General features: G+C 32.8%; 1 protein-coding gene across 2 annotated transcripts; it reads right to left on the bottom strand.

Moving 5' to 3' along the window:
* Nucleotides 1-6: 6 nt before the first annotated feature.
* LOC141834786 (DUF21 domain-containing protein At1g55930, chloroplastic-like) lies at nucleotides 7-16279 on the bottom strand. Of its 2 annotated transcripts, none has more exons than XM_074722154.1 (9): nucleotides 16196-16279; nucleotides 15257-15409; nucleotides 15103-15181; nucleotides 14957-15020; nucleotides 13966-14057; nucleotides 9075-9140; nucleotides 5273-5389; nucleotides 2115-2294; nucleotides 7-523 (listed from the first exon to the last, which is right to left on the bottom strand). In XM_074722154.1, exons 2-9 carry the CDS (start codon nucleotides 15391-15393, stop codon nucleotides 338-340), a joined length of 921 nt encoding a protein of 306 aa, XP_074578255.1. In that variant the 5' UTR covers nucleotides 15394-15409; nucleotides 16196-16279; the 3' UTR covers nucleotides 7-337. The 2 variants fall into 2 exon arrangements, with proteins under 2 accessions (XP_074578255.1, XP_074578254.1); XM_074722153.1 differs by having other exon boundaries at nucleotides 15257-15396; nucleotides 16196-16273.
* Between the last annotated feature and the right edge of the window lie 465 nt (nucleotides 16280-16744).

Raw genomic sequence — 16744 nt, forward strand, 5'->3', positions numbered from 1 at the left:
CAGAAATTTACAATCTCATCTCCAATCTATCCATCAGATTCTCCTTCTTGTCCCTTTACATGATTTAAGAGAATGATCATGCGAGCATTAAAACACAAGGAAAAAAAATCTAAAGCAAACTGCCAACATCCATCCGCTAGGAAACATATCTCACGCCATTATAACAAAAAGATTATACTCCGCCTAATCATTCATATATTCTTTCTTCGCTTCTCTTTTTAGCTCCCACCAGGTGCGTGTTACCGCATTGCTATTTAGTTTTTATTTCTCTAACAAGACAAACAATATTAGCAGTTGTTACTGCCATTACTACGATAACAGAGAAATTTTCAACATTTCATGAGGTTGTGACCTGGAGAGGGCTGTCTTCTTTCATCTTCTCAAGTTGATCAATTTGCTTCTTCCGCTTGACGACCTTTTTAGAAACTACACGATTTATACCCTTTGTCTCCAAGTCTGAACTTTGACTGCTTACTGCTTTGAAACGGACTTTGCCGACTTTCCTAGCATTAGCTTCCACTATCTGCATGATCCAAAGAACAGACAAATCAGATACTAGATTTAATGTTTCCATGCAAACTAATTACGCTAATTTTAGAATGAAAAGAAACATGCTTAGCAAGAAATATGAAGACGTTGCAGACTATTAAGCAGTTCAGAATATTCTGATGATAAAATGCTCTATAAAACCTTCCACTATTCTCTCAATTTGATAAATGACATGCAACTATCCAAATTATATGCCAGCGGAGAAGATCTAGGTGAGGCCTTGTCACATGCCATACTCCATCACAGTAATTTAAGGCACATGCTTGATTACGAGAATAATATTAGCACTGATCTCTGGATGATTTAATTATAGACTGATGCAAACACATTTTATCACTCATGCCTCCCATCATGTCCTTAGGAATCTTGCATTCTACAAAACAGCACAGTTACAGCGACCATGATAGTTGCAAGGATATGCATGTGCTTCCATTGAAATTTGTAATGAAGAAATTACCTAATTTGGTTGTAAAAATGACTTTGAAATATTAATTCTTATGGAGTTATTTCTTACCCTATATTGCAGGAATTACTTTTATTATCTGTTCTATCCTCAAACAATTCATCAAATCGACTTCACAAGCCCACCCAGGTCAAATGGGTCAATCAAACTAAAGGACTAAAATAAACTCATCAGTTGTTTGAGAGCCAATTGGGGTGGTCAAGCTAGGGGAGCTGAACGAACCAGTTGAACTCGTCATATGCTTGGGTTGGCAAGCAGAGTGGTCCAATTACATTGGTTGGGCTGGACCAGTCAAACAATCCAAATGCCCAATCATGCCAATTACGTCAGTTGGTACTAGTGGGTTGGGTGGGTCAAACAAGTTGTTGGGGTCAAATGAGTAGAACAAACATATGAAGTCGATTGAGCTGACAAACAGACAAAATGGTTGCATTAGTCATGTTGATCGAACCATATGGAAATAAGTGGGTCAATTGGGCTAGGTGCGTCAACCGGTCTAGTGGGATGGGTGGGTCGGTTAGTCCGATCAGGCTGGGCAAGCCTGTCAAGTTTGGTGGGTTTGATGAATCGAGTAGATCGGTCAAGATGGACAACTCAATCAAGCTAGACTAGTTGAGTGGCACGATCACGCATTGAGCTAGGTGAACTTGACAAGTTGATTAGGTTGGATGAGTTAACTAGGCTGGTTGGGCAGATATGATTGATTTGGTTTGATGGATCAATCATCAGATGGATGGATGGATTGGGGTGACCAAGTCAAACAAATTAATTGGTCAATCAAGTTGAACATATCGATTGATTGAGGTGACCAAGTTGACATATCGATTGGGTTGATTGAGTCGGATGGACAAATTGAGCCAATCAATTCAAATGGACCAATTGAGCCATTTGAGATGGTTAGCCTATGACGCTGATCTGCGAGGTGGGTAGATAGACAAGCTGATAATGCCAATCCATGGGGCAGGAGTGAAATGAGAGCAAATTTGCTAAAAAAATTAGTTCCGGCCAGCAGGAGGAAAGACAAGCCACAATGATTATTTAAGAAGATTTGATATACTAAAATGCACAGTCAATAAAATTGTAGTACAAAGGTGCAACATACCTCTATTTCATACTTTTGATGTTTCTCATTCTCTAATGAACTATCTGATTCTGCATTTTTGTAACCACTGTTTTCTTCTGGGCTTGCTTTCTCAAGAACCATGGCAATCTTTCCACCCTCTTCTGGTATATAACCAAACACTTCGCAGATGAAACCAGATACTGTCTCATACTGATGACCCTAGTCATTTGAGGAAAAAAAAAGTTACGCAAGTTTTGTAACCATTGATTGTAAATCCTGATGAAAAGTAACAAATTAAAGAACATACTGGGAATATTAAGCATAGGCAAAAAAGGATGACTGAAAAGAATTCCAACAATCATATTTGAGGCTATTATGAGAGATTTCTAAGAGGAATTATGCAAATCTATGAATCTGAAGCAAGGTTTCAAAAACTATTATCACACAGTTCTCAACAAATTTTAGCACTAGTGAACAACAAGGGGATCAGGTGCAACTATATTTCAAGCATGGTTTCAAATTTCATCGTGTGCCGGGTGGCACAATCGAAAAATACAATTATTGTAAATTATTAAAATTCAATATTTATTGGAATGATAGTCTTTCCTGTGCCTCTTGTATGGATTGTGCCAATGAGTATCATGTTGTGGTAATACTTGACACATCTTGACACCAACACATGTCAAAATGAATTCAAATAATTTTATTGGTCTTAATAGTTTGCTTTTTATAAAACTCTAATTCATTTAATTATCTAATTCTTACAATTTTAATTTTATAAATAAATAACTTAAATGGAAGGCAAATGGAATGAATTTATCTTGCCACATATTAGTAAGAATGAATAAAGCATTTTAAATTCAATTAGTAATTGAGATAATCTAACTAAAAGTAGAAAATCTAAGTGAGAAACGATCAAATGAGTAAAATTCATCTTAATGTCTGCGTACTTTGATTGACACATGCAAAAAGTCAATTATAAATCAAATTTAATTCAATTAATTATTCAATTGCTAAAATCTGTTTTTTTTTTATAAGTAAATAAACTAAATGTATGTGTATATATAAAAGAATAAAACTGATCAAAACTCATCTCGGTATGTTTTGATATATGCCAAAGCATATTGAGTATCAACACAGCATGGTGCCAAAACCATACTATTCTAGTCGATAGGCAAAATTTGATCCTATAAAGTTTACCCTAAGGAATTTAGCTATTATCTTTTCTTTCTTTTTTTCTTCTCATTCATCTTATATCCCCCTCTACCTTAAATTCACAACTAGCAATATGTATCAGAGACCAAATCTTTGGCATGGCTTGAGATTTCAAGTTTATTATATTGTATTTAGAAAATGTTATATGTCGTATACCCACAGTGGCTTTCTACTTCATCATGCATCATCGACAACCTTGTACATTAAATGCTCTAAATCTAATTTTTGATACCCTACATAACTCTAATAACCCTAGGCCTTAAATAAACCTAATACCTTAAATGACCCTAATACCCCAAATAACCCTACACCCCAAATAAACCTAATATCCTAAATAACCCTATAACTCTAATACTCCCAAATAGCCATATACCCCAGATAATCCTAATACCCCAAATAACACTATACCCAAAACAACCCTATTCCAAATAACCCTATACCCCTAAACCTAACCCAAAAAACCCCATATCCTAAATTATCCTAATAGCCCAAATAACCTTATACCCCAAATAACCCTATACCCTAAATAATTCTGCCATAAATCACCCCATACCATAAATATAGGTTTTAGGATTTTAGGGTTTTAGGGTAACATGCTGCCTTGCCTTGTGTATTGAATCCATTGATCCTAATTGTCTATTTTGTTATATGTTGATGTTTCCTTGGTTAATAGTTTTGACCTTGTTCAACTCTTTTCATTGGTGCATACTTAGGTGGGGCTCTTTTCATCAACTCTTTTCATTGGTGCATACTTAGGTGGGGCTCTTTTCATCAACTCTTTTCAGTGCATACTTAGGTGGGGCTCTTTTCATCAGTGCATACTTAGGTGGGTAAATCTACTTCTTGATCCCTGATTAATGGTTCCCTATGCATGAAATAAATGTCAAAGACTATATTTAAATTAATAAATTGCTGCATTTTTTTCAAAAAGGGGGATTAAAATGATGTTAAATTAGTAAATGGGTTCCAAATGAACTATATTGTTAGATTTAACTTTTGTATTAAAAGAAATGTAAACTTTCATGGTTTTTGCCCATTTACATTTCTTATTATTATTTATACATAGTTCAGTGTATCTTTCATATATAGGATAATACTTTCCTCGTAATAATTTTCTTTCTTTATACAAGACTTTTTGCTTATAATAGAACCTTGTTTTGTTATTTTAAGGACCACAATACTTCCTCGACTCATTCCAAAGTGCCTCCCAACTCAGTTATTCCTTCCTCAGTTAGCGACAAAGGTGATAGGCAATGAGTTCCTTCTGCCCACAAGTGGTTGTGACAACAAGTTCGTTCCATTCGCGAGCAATGGTGACGACGAGTTTGTTTCTCCCTCCACAACTCTTTCCTCTTGATTCCTTCCTCAGCGAGTGATACCACCACAAGCGACTTTGGCAATTTCATGGCTAGGGTTTCCGGAGGTAAGTTGCTTCCCTCTTCTCCCCTTTCCACCTCTTCTTAATCTTCTTCCTCTCCTCCTTGGTGCATACTACACGGTGTGTCAGCACACCAGGTACGACATAACACTCATTTTGGCCAGGGATCAGAACTTTGGCTTGAAACGAGATTTCAAACCTTGATCTTATCTCTTAAATGTAAAAACAAAACCTTGAAGCCTTTCATTATCAGATTGCAGAACACTAGGATGACCATATTGCAAACTAAATATCACAATTTTAGCATATATCATCAACTATGCTTTTCTACTAAAGTTAAATGACATTTACTCCAGCAAAAAATAATTGCACCCTCAAGGAATAGCATGGACAAACTTAACACCAATATTTCCATGATAACATAAACACAGTTTGAATAGATAAGACTCCAAAGGCCTACAACAGTGTAACCGAGAAATTAACAGGAAGAAACCTAAAAGAACAGCAACAGTATAAGCAAAAGGAAAAAATTGTTCAAATGACAGAATTTTAGTTGCACTTTCTTGACAATAACTTTGATGATCACCAAGATAAAAATACAGACCTCTGGCATTTTAATATTCAATTCTTCTGAAAGTTGATCAATTGATGTATTAGCATCAACATCAAATATACCATCTTCTTTCATCACAATATAACCAGTTTTTCTCTGAATCTCATCCTGTAAAACATTAAACAGAAGATAAACAGTAACTAGTTGCTTTATCTTGAAAAATGCCAACTCAATACATAGTTAAGAATACATGGTTTTTAAAGTCTAGTTCTTCTACAAAAAACATCTAGTTTTTCATCATCCTGAAAAGAGCAACAGACCATGGTTTAAAGTCTCATTCCATATCACCATTTACTGATAAAGAACAGGGGTGCATGTAGATGCCGCTTGGGTAAAGGTGATCTCAGCAGGAAGTGCGAAAGAAGGTTTGGTGATTCTGTTCATTTTGTAAACAATTGATTAGTAAGACATGTGGGATTATATGTTCCTTTTCATGTCTACTAGTAAAGAAGTGATCACTAAACTATTATAAGTTGGCTTGGACAACATGCTAAAATCTCTTTGCAGATCTAACAAGTCATTTTAGCAGATAGAGCTCCTAGAAGGTTGGTCATGCCATAACAGTCTTATAGTCTTTCTTGTAAAATAAACAAGCATTTGGATCTAATTGACCATCAAAACTAAAACCTTCATTTGCCCAATCTTATCCATATAGATCCGGTTTCATCCTTAGTATTGAAGTATTTGAATTTAAGATCGTCACACCTAACATTTGTATCTCTTCCTCTCATCTTTCTTTGATGATGTTAGATCATGATGTGTAAAAATAACTACAAAATATGATTATGAAATAAACTAGAACATCCTACCTTTTAGATTACAGGTAACCATGGTTTCGATTCCACTACCTCTTCTTTGGTCAGACTCCTTTACCCTTCTTCCATTGCAGCCTATGTTCCCATTACCTCTCCTCTTTTTCATCCTCAATTTTGGCAACACGGCAACCTTTCATCTACTAGTACTAGACAACAACGAAGCCGCTTATCAACTCCTCTTCCAATCACACTGCCTCCACACTCATCTTCTTTGGGTTGCGACACAAATGAAAGTCTATGGGCATTGTCTTGCTTTTCCTTCCTCAAGTCTTAGTTGGTCCTTGTATTCTTGCATATGTGCCATCTAAAAGCCAATGAAGACTTGAACAAAGAAAATAATCTAGTAAAGAGTTAACTTGTGTTTCTATCTCCAGTGAAGATCTAATCAGAGAAAATATTTTATTCTTATATTGCTAATTCTAGCAAATAGTCGAGCTATGATATCTATCAATCTATTTTTCCTTCAAGACCCTTGGGATCTTCCTTTATTAGTTATTTCATGTTGATGGAGAAGCCCACTCGAGACATTAGTTATAATCTTTTCACACTTTATCCTCCATTATCAATCTGTTGGTTGGTCTAAGCGATCATGGCTTGCTATTCCATCAATTATCTCTATACCTTTGAAATGAGATGAACAGGAGAATTCGCTGCATGTTTCAGTAACTCCCTAAGTTTGTTTTCCCAGTGTATGAATATTACGCTTGCGTTATTATTGTCTCTGTCTATGTTTTGGTTATGAATTTTTTTAATTTATCAAACAAGGTAAAATAGATAATAGCTATGCTCCAACTTAAGGGGAGCCTTAAAAGTATTGGGTTGGTTAGGTACTAGATGTAGTGATTTCAGCTACACATTAGTACTTCTGAGTTTAGGGTGTTATCGTGAATTTATATATATTCATGTAATGTAAGGGCCATCTCATTATAAAGCAATGCAATATTTCATTACCCAAATCCTACAGATGACAAGGAGGAAGGCATCATGTAGGATCATAGAAGAAGGATTGATCTCGGGCTATGATATAACTTAATTCAGGTTGCATGCCTCGATATACAACCTCATAATGCTAGAGAAAAAAAGAATGCAATGGGTGAGATTTCACTTGCCATGCAGAGCTCATTCAAGACCCTGAAACATAAACAACTCCTCGAAGGCTTCACACAAGGCATCAGCATCGCCATCTTCTTCCCTTGCCCTCTCTCCCTTTCGTGGCAACAATTACTAACACTTGGATTCAAGGTTTAAAATCTTAAGTTGTACCAAAGTCGATATGCAGAGCTTGTCCGAGACCTTGAAACATAAACAACTCCTCGAAGGCTTCACACAAGGCATCATCTTCACCATCTTCTTCCCTTGCCTTCTCTCCCTTTCATGGCAACAATTATTAACACTTGGATTCAAGGTTTAAAATCTTAAGTTGTACCAAAGTTTCAATATTTGTCCAGAACAATATGGTTTTGGTACCGTATTGTGTCGTGTCAATACGATTTCGATGCTTATATTTTAGTTGTGGTTGTTTACAATTGAGTAAATCAAATATGCTAATTCATTAAATGATTGTGCAAGTCAATAGATTGTTCAATAAATTAATTAGATATTTGTACTTCTATAAATATGTATATGCAATGTATGTGTTATCCAAGGAAATATTTATGTTACATAACAATTGTAATATAAGTTAGATAGCATTTTATCAAGTTAATAACTTAGTTACCTATAAGTTTACAATCAAGTTATCATAATTTAGTATATTTACATATAATTTTATAATTAAATTATCGTCACTTACTCTTTAAATTATTATAGCTAAGTTATACTAATTATAACTTAAATTATTTAATTATAATTATATGTTATATAATAATAACTTATCTAAATTAATAATAATTGATTATTTATAGCATCTAAATTATATAACTTAAACAATTACTATAAGTTACATAATTAGGGATGACATCCAAATCCTAATTGCACAATGGCAAAATCGCACATTTGCACAACAGTGAAATTGTGCCTTGAGGCTCATAATGCTATACATCAAGGTCGACTTCTCACAATTCCTTACCAAATGTTTTTTTCTTTCAAGTATGCATTGCTTACTCTCCACATCACTTCATCTCCAGTCCATTGATTTGTAGCCATTTCTCACACATCCCTTTTATGACTTCAGAATTTCATCAATTTTGACATGGTATCAAATGAGAAAAGACAAATATCAACACTTTCATCCAATACCACTATAATTACATCAGTGCAAGCAACAGAACAATGATTTGTCTGTGTCGCTTAGTCTCGGGTATCACTCACATGTCAGAACAAACTAGATAGCATAGCTCGACATTTCAACCATTGCTTGGATCTTAGAGGATGAGATGATTTACAATCATACCATTTCGTTGGAACAATAGATCTTTACAATAATTCCAATTTTATATTTGTAAGGTTTTTGTTACACAAATTTAGTTTAATTTAGTTCAATTAGACATGCAACAACTGTAAGTATTTCAGCGTATGCAAATTACTTCTGCGTTCAACCTGAAATCCTCATAGCTAAAGCATTCCAGAGTGAAATATCTGTGGTCTAGTGACGTGGAAGAGGAAGGCAGAGATGATAATATAAGTGTGTGATTAAGAGGAGAAAAGTGGTTGTCAAATAAAGTGGTCAACAGATTAGTTGATTTCAAAATAAATGCACAGGAACATGAATCTCACTGGAGTTGAAAATCCCATTATATAGGAGGAACTTTACAGCTTAAGAATATTTATTTCCATCCAAAAAATTTTCATACATATTTTACAAGAAATATGATGTGAACTGGGCAAATGAAAAGAAAATCAATATTTAAACTAGATCTATATGTTCTTAAGAAGAGGAAGATGTAAATCAAGGAATCATCATCAAAAATCGATTATGAGGTGTTATCCACAAATTTTAAAAAAAAAATCTCATAGATGCCACAATATAATTTGCTTACCTTGGAATCATTTTCATCAAAGATTTCTCCTACAATTTCTTCGACAACATCTTCTAGAGTTACTATCTGTTACAAGCCAATGATCATGGTCAAAAGTAAGAGGACAATAAAAATTTGATTAACTTGAATTCAAGCAAGAATATATTTGTACTGTATAGGATGGTAGATTCTAGTTAGATTTAGAGTATAGAGCTATAATATTAGTCTATTTGTAACTGAATAGGATGTTAGATTCTAGTTAGATTTAGAGTATAGAGCTATGATAGTAGTCACTATCAAGGTTCCAGGAGTAGCAGAAATTGTAAAAATTAAATGCGATGATATAAGAATTAAGTTGCAACAGAACAACACAACAATGACAAAAATATAATGACTAAGTGAAATAGTTAAGTAAATGTATATATGGATGATTCTAACTAAATATTTGATAGAACATAGGACAATATACCCTATCATAAGTATCAGGGTTAATTAGTTGTTATGTAGTGAGTTTAATTCAACATTAGTATTTTAGAATTAGGGCTATGCTGAGAGTCCTACATACATATGGGTTTTGGTTATCCCATGAGAAGCAATACAATATATACTTTTCCCCAAATTCTATGAAGTATTAAAGCCACCCTTCTAGAGTCAAAGGGTTTTCAAAGTGGTATCCCATGAGATGACTAGAAACGTTGGATCCTCTTGGGTCTAGGGGTGAGCAAAAATTCAGTTAAACCAAACAAACTGATCAAACAGACTGAATTTAAAAATTCGGTTCGGTTATTTCAGAATTTTAATTTTTTTCTCTAAAAAATTCGGTTAATTTGATTCGGTTTCGGTTTTAAAATTCCTTATTCAATTAAATCGAATTAATTAAAATAACATAAATAATCGATAAATTTCTAAGTAAGTGAACTTATAAATCCCTAACTAATTGTTTAATCTCCCATAATATTAAAAAAATTCAGTTATTTTGGTTAATTCGATTTTCGACCGAATTAACTGATATTTTATCGGTTCGGTTTGTTCGGTTTTTAGTTGAAAATTCGATTGGCTCGGTTTCAAAAAAATTCAGTTCGGTTCGACTTCGGTTAATTCGGTTCGGTTCGATTTTAACTAAATACTCGGCCTTACTTGGATCCACAAGTATAAATTTCAACCTATTCTATATTTGTGCTCTTGAGAGATCTAGCAAACTCCACCAATTGGCTAAGCTGATGTCCCCCTATGCTTAGATTTACTACTCAATTTAGTATGGGAGCAGGGCTTGTAAAGGCTACTATTACCAATAGAGGTCACAAGGCTAACCTCAACTCTAACCCTCCCATCATCGTATTAAAGAAGTAGTAGCAAATATCAAAGTTAGAGACGTGTATCCAGCCACTGATACTGAGGAAATAGGGATCTAACATTAATCGTAATTGCGAACTAGCCACGTCTGAGGCCATTTTAACATCATCTCCAAAGATGATTAAGAAAGGATCCAATGCAAAAGCTACAAGAAAATTCTCACTTACAAATCTTCTTGTGGGACTGGCCACCTTACTTGCTACATAAAGTGACATGACACTAGGTTAGTTCTTGCTCAAGTGGCATTATCACTTTATTTTTTTCAAATGAGAAAACAAGAAAAGGTGTCGCAAATCCTATTATCATTTTTAATGGCCGACTCAATTGGCTTTGAATATTTTATTAGAACATAACTTCAATCTCATCTTAGAAAAGTATGCAGTTTCAACATAATAAAAAAATTCCACGAGACACTATAAAATTTAATTAAAGAGGAGCATTAGCACAATGGTAAAGTTATTGTCATGTGACCTAGAAGTCACGAATTCAAATCTTGGAAACAACCTCTTGCAAAGCAAGGTAAAGTTGCATACAATAGACCTTTCCCCGAGACCCGTATTGATGGGAGCTTCGTATGCCGGGCTGCCCTTTTACACTATAAAATTTAATTAATGATTTTACATTGCATAAATATAAAACAACATTAACTTTATTGTTTGGAGTAGCAATCATAATGCACAATCATGCATATGTTGCACTGCACATTGCATAAATGACAATTTATTTATACAAAATGAATAATTAGTTTAAAAGGTTTTAAATTTCTTCATAAGGCTCATGTGATTTCAATCTATGTTTCTCATGTTGTTCATTTTTATGGCATAAATGAAAAAAAAAAAATCTATCACATTTGATAATGTATATACAATAGTTAGTTTAAAAGAAATTTAATGTTTATCATGAAAAATAATTTTTTTCACATTTGTTGTATTTGCTATGTCTCAAACCTTTGTATACAAGACAAGCTTTAAAATAATATATTAAAAAGTTTCACAAAATAGAAACGCAATTAGATTTGTTCAATCATCACTCTCTAGGACTTAAGATCTTAAAAGGCTTTGTAGAAGATTAAATGTTAAATATAAGAAAATAGTAATTGAAATATCATATAGGTGAAACTCAATCTACCTTTAGCTAAAATCAGCCCTACAATTTAGAAGCTAATTAGGAATGTTTATGGTTGATATATTTAGTACTAACCAATTAGATAATAATAATTGATTATATGTTGAAAATGCATGTAACATTTTAAAAAACTTTTATCCTTATACAAGTGCATTTTCCATAGAATATAGTCCAACCTCACACCTAACAGTTTATGCATTATACACCTAATGGTGTATGGATTATGCAAGATAAGTTTGTTATTTAAAAATTATAGATATGATAACCTTGTTTTTCATAAGGTTATTAAAGTTATGAAAGAAAATTTTGAAAAGTATTATTCAAATAGCTTTGATATTATTTGTCTAGTCATTATTTTATACCCTAGGATTAAATATGTAAGTCGTAATATTATGAATCAATACTATAAAAATTTAGAATTAAAATCCAATAACAAAAAAATATTAGAAAGTAGAAATATGTTAAAACAAAATATATTCAATTTACCATGGTATCATCATTGACCAACGTCAAAAGCTCCAATACCATCTTCTTGTGGAAGGTTAGACATGATGTCTACATATTGTAGGAGCTTCAGTTGTGTCGGTGCTTATAAGAAAAAGCTAAGTCTCTAAACTCCATGAGGTAAACAAGTTCAACATCTACCTACGTTCTTCCATAATCTAAAAAATTAAGAATACTTAGATGTATTAGAGTGGAGGAAAAAGCATGCAACGACGGTGTATCCTATTTTAGTTGTGATTACTTGTGATGTACCGACAATTCATGTCTATAATAGCATCTTAGACATATATGCATATGCCTTAAGCATTTCATGGAAGCAAAGGAGCGCCTATATGATAGAGGCACGATCTCAACATTAGACTCAAATCCCAAAGAAGATGGTCCAAGTGATACATTATGACCAAGCCAACCATGACTCACCTTTGCCTCATCCTGATATATGGTATGTAAAGGTAAATAGAACTATATTAATCATAATCATTTCAAAGGAAGCTACATTGGCAACTCAAATGGAAGATCAAAAGGTCGAGTTTGAATCACATACATAAATATTTTTAACCTCCTACTTGAGTCTTGAGATGTAATATTTACATTGAATTATTATAGTAAAAATGTAATATCATAAATATGTAATGATGTAAATATTAAAATTTTAATTTATAAAATTTTAACAAAGGAGAGTCTTAACGCAACTGTTAAGTTGTTGCCATGTGATCTGAAGGTCACAGGCTCGAGTAGTGGAAACAACCTCTTACAATACAAGGTAAAGTTGCATACAATAGACTCAATGTGGTCTAACCCTTCCCCGAGATCCCACATTGCCGAAAACTTCTTGCACCGAGTTGCCCTTTTTTTTAATCTATGTTTCTAATTTTTTTCCCTTATTTTTTATTTTTTTTTCTTTTTTCTATTTGTAGAAATTTTTCTTATTTTTGAATTTTTCCTATTATTTGGTTTTTATATTTTATTAATTTTCAAAATATTTTAAAGAAATTCTATATTAATTAGATTTTTTATTATTTTTATTTTATTAATATCTTGTTCAGCAAACCCAAGGTGACATAGACGTGGATCAATTAGCTTAGGTTGGGCAAGGAAAGATAATGTCGTTGGTCATGCCCATAATGAAATGTGTCATACCCGACCCAACCCAACACCTAAGTTAGCCAAGCCATAAAGCCTGGGCAGCCCATTGACACCATTAATCCAACTTCAATATAATGCACCATCTCTAACTTGTCTCACTATTCATTAATTAGTGGGTTGTGTCAATCCTCCTAAGACTGTCATATCCAATTGACAAAAATTACAGAAATAAGGTTAGGCATGATCATTGTAGTAGTGTTTGATCTACAATGAAGGATCACAAGCAAAATGAGAAATTATTCAATGAGAAATTGTTTAGAAACCTATAGTATATTGCCCATGCAAGAAGCATGGGTGGTTTGATTGTATCAATGTTTAAGGAAATAGTTCACTGTTTTCTATTTTTATTTTCCAATATTTTTCATAATATTTTTTCTTATTTTTAGAGATAAAAAAATCTTGTGTAAAGAATGAATTTCACTATACAGTGGTATGAAAAAAATGATTTAAAAAATTCTTTATTTTTATTTAAACTTTTAAATACTTTTTCCTGGAAAATAGAAAAGTGAAGAATTTCTCATGAACCAAACAATGCAGCAAGTGGCACTTCATAATTGTTGGATCCGTTTGGAGACATGAAATATAACATAAGAAGATCCACACTCTAAATACATGGAAGTAACTATGGCAAAAACATGTATATAATTGGATGACAATGTTAAAAACTAAATGTTTCATGAACCAATGTTAGACACTTCTCTAAAAAGCAACTAAGAGTATCACTACCAACAAACAAAAATATGAAGTTTGAGTTTCCTTTAAAAAAACTGAAAATATAACTTACACCAACAGTTCCCCCATATTCATTCAAAACAACAGCCATGTGGACTTTCCTAATGCGCAACTCTCTCAACAAGTTCCACACAGACATTGAATCTGCAACATGAGTTGAATTTAAACGAATAACTGGAAACAAAACTTGTTAACAAGGTTGTAAAACTAAATTGTCTTGGTGAATTATTGAATTATGAATTGTAGACCCAAATTAAAAAATATAAAATATGTTAAAAATTAATTTATCTTTATTCAAAATAGTTTTGATATCTAGAAGTATGTAAAATAATATAATATTTCATTTAATAGCATACTAAAATAGATGAAGTTGATTTTGATTGATAAAAAATATATTTATAGGAACATTTCTTCTATCAACAACAGTAGACATTATTATGTATTCATTTTAAGAATTGAAACAAAATGAGCAATAGAAATATTACTCGTTAAATTCTTTTGATATAGAAAATGATTGTCTCTAATGGGAGATAAGTTAGGCATGACATGTCTTCTAAATTGCTATTTCACCTTTATTGTCATTCTTTGTAACAATGTGACAAGATTTATTTTCCCATTATTGGGTGTCAAGAATTCACATTTGACAAGATTTGTTTTTCTTCTATGTCATCATTAACTTTAAGATTCCATTTGTTGGGTCTTTATACTTCTATAGTATCATCATTCTGTCTTTCTTTGATAATAAATTTGGTTTATGTTGGTTTAGTATTAATTTTGAATAACTTAAATTTCTTTTAGATGATTAATTTTAACTTTCCGTAGATCGTATTAATCATTGAATAACTCATACATAAGAATCATTTGTTTTATATGTGAATTGGAGCATGTCATATGATCAGAATTGTGTCATGACTTTCACAATAATGCCTAAGAATGAAAAAAGTACTAAAAGCAACAAGCTTTTGAAACATAATAGACCATGACGTGCTCTTAAGGATTTAGAATGTTCTAATTTGACGACTTAAATATCCAAATTTCATTACCAGGAATGAAGTATGTTGGCATGTGAGCAATCTCCATTACAGTTGATTCTTTTAGCTTGTCAGCCTTCAGAACAGGAAAAAGTTATTGGACAAAATTGGAAGTTTGACACTTTGGCTCACTAACAACAACCCTAAGAGACATTTACCTTTTCAACATATTCCAGCATGTCCATTGCATATGCAATGCCCACTATGTTATCAATACGATCTTGGAAAACAGGTACTCTAGCATCAGCATGAATAAAAGGTATATCAGATTTTGGCAAATTGATGATCACACAAATCAATTGTCCAACATACCTTGAATATTGATATGTTTCCCATAGATTTTTGAAATCAACTAGCTTTGCACTTGCATCTATGGCAACTACATCAATCAAAGGAGTCATTACCTCCTTGACATGCGTATCTTTTATCTCTAGAACATTTTCAATCATATCCTGTTATTAACCACTACATAAAGCATTTTAGATGTTTGTCATACAATATAGACAACATGACTAAGCAAAAAATACAAAAAAAATGAGATGTATAGTATACATGGATTACATAAGGGGAAAAACTAAAACTAAAGTTTCCAACCCCTTTTTTGGAGGATGCATAAATGTCATCTATTTATGAAAAATCAGAAAGAAAACATCAATGCTTTAAAAAAGCACACTATGTTTTAGTAGTATGTCTTCCTTCTACCTCCTCTAGTCCTCTTGTTAGTGCAATGTTAATCCATAACATTCTCTATCCTCTTGAAGAAATGCTCAATCACCATTTGATTTATATCAACAACCTAATGACCATCTTATTTTAACATGCCGAGATTTACCATGACTACCCATTTTAGACACACGACCCAGAATTTGTAATAATACACTTTCATTGGACTTCATGCTAGAAAATAATGGTAGATGGATGCTACAACCTATTTTTCCCATTGAAATTAATATCTAAAATCTAAATAAAAAAGGGAATTTGTGCATGCATAGAAGATAAGGAACTGTGCTAGGCATTCTAATATGAGTTACATTACAAGAGAAAACACACTTGCAGATATTAGTTTTAACCATGTGTTATCCCGAAATAAAATTGAATATATGAAGAAAAAATCTTGGATATTACATTTTACTAAATGAATTGACTAGCACAAAGAGTGGCAACCAAATATACTTAATCTCAAAAGCTAAAGCAAACTTCCTTGGAGATAAAACACAAAAATCTTGAATCAATCAATATTGATTGCAGCACCTGTTCTTCCTCTTCTATTGCACCGCTTAGTTCTGCTCCTCTTAGCATCAACTTAAGTTCATCTTCGGTCACATAAGGTTCACTATATTGACAACAATAATGATGAGAGGTAAGATAAATTAATAGGAAAGTTTCTTTAACATGGAATAGTAAAGAAATCATATAAAGAACTTGCCGCCTCAGTTTCAAGGTCAAAATGATCATTGGATTGTTATTTGATCATATAGAAGCATATAAGCTATGGTACATCTTGTATGTAGAGGGACAGAGAAAATTGTAGTATGAGAATGCAGATTCCAGTACAAGTTGGTGCATTCAAGAACATATATAAGTTTGATCTCAAGCCACTTGGGAAGGGATCCACTCTTCCAAAGAAGGGGTTCAAACTTACCATTATATAAACAATTTTGACACATGGTCTGAAGTGAAGAACATGGATAGGGTACTGATGAAGCATAGAACCAGTAAATACAAGACCATACTAACCAATAGCATTGGTAATACAATGCTAGTAAGACCACACCGCATAATTGCAAGGTTACATAAGTT

This window comes from Curcuma longa, chromosome 9 (genome assembly GCF_044706935.1).
Source record: "Curcuma longa cultivar G26 ecotype Majalengka, Jawa Barat chromosome 9, ITB_CL_G26_1.1, whole genome shotgun sequence".
Lineage (NCBI taxonomy): Eukaryota > Viridiplantae > Streptophyta > Magnoliopsida > Zingiberales > Zingiberaceae > Curcuma > Curcuma longa.

What these genes read in the sequence shown, in the direction of transcription:
- LOC141834786 (XM_074722153.1), bottom strand. Translation starts at nt 16,243, where the DNA reads ATGCTAAGAGGAGCAGAACTAAGCGGTGCAATAGAAGAGGAAGAACAG. An exon ending in TGCTGGAATATGTTGAAAAG is followed by an intron (nt 15,021 to 15,102) that starts GTAAATGTCTCT and finishes CCTGTTCTGAAG; the next exon opens with GCTGACAAGCTAAAAGAATC. An exon ending in TTGATGAAAATGATTCCAAG is followed by an intron (nt 5,390 to 9,074) that starts GTAAGCAAATTA and finishes AATGTTTTACAG; the next exon opens with GATGAGATTCAGAGAAAAAC.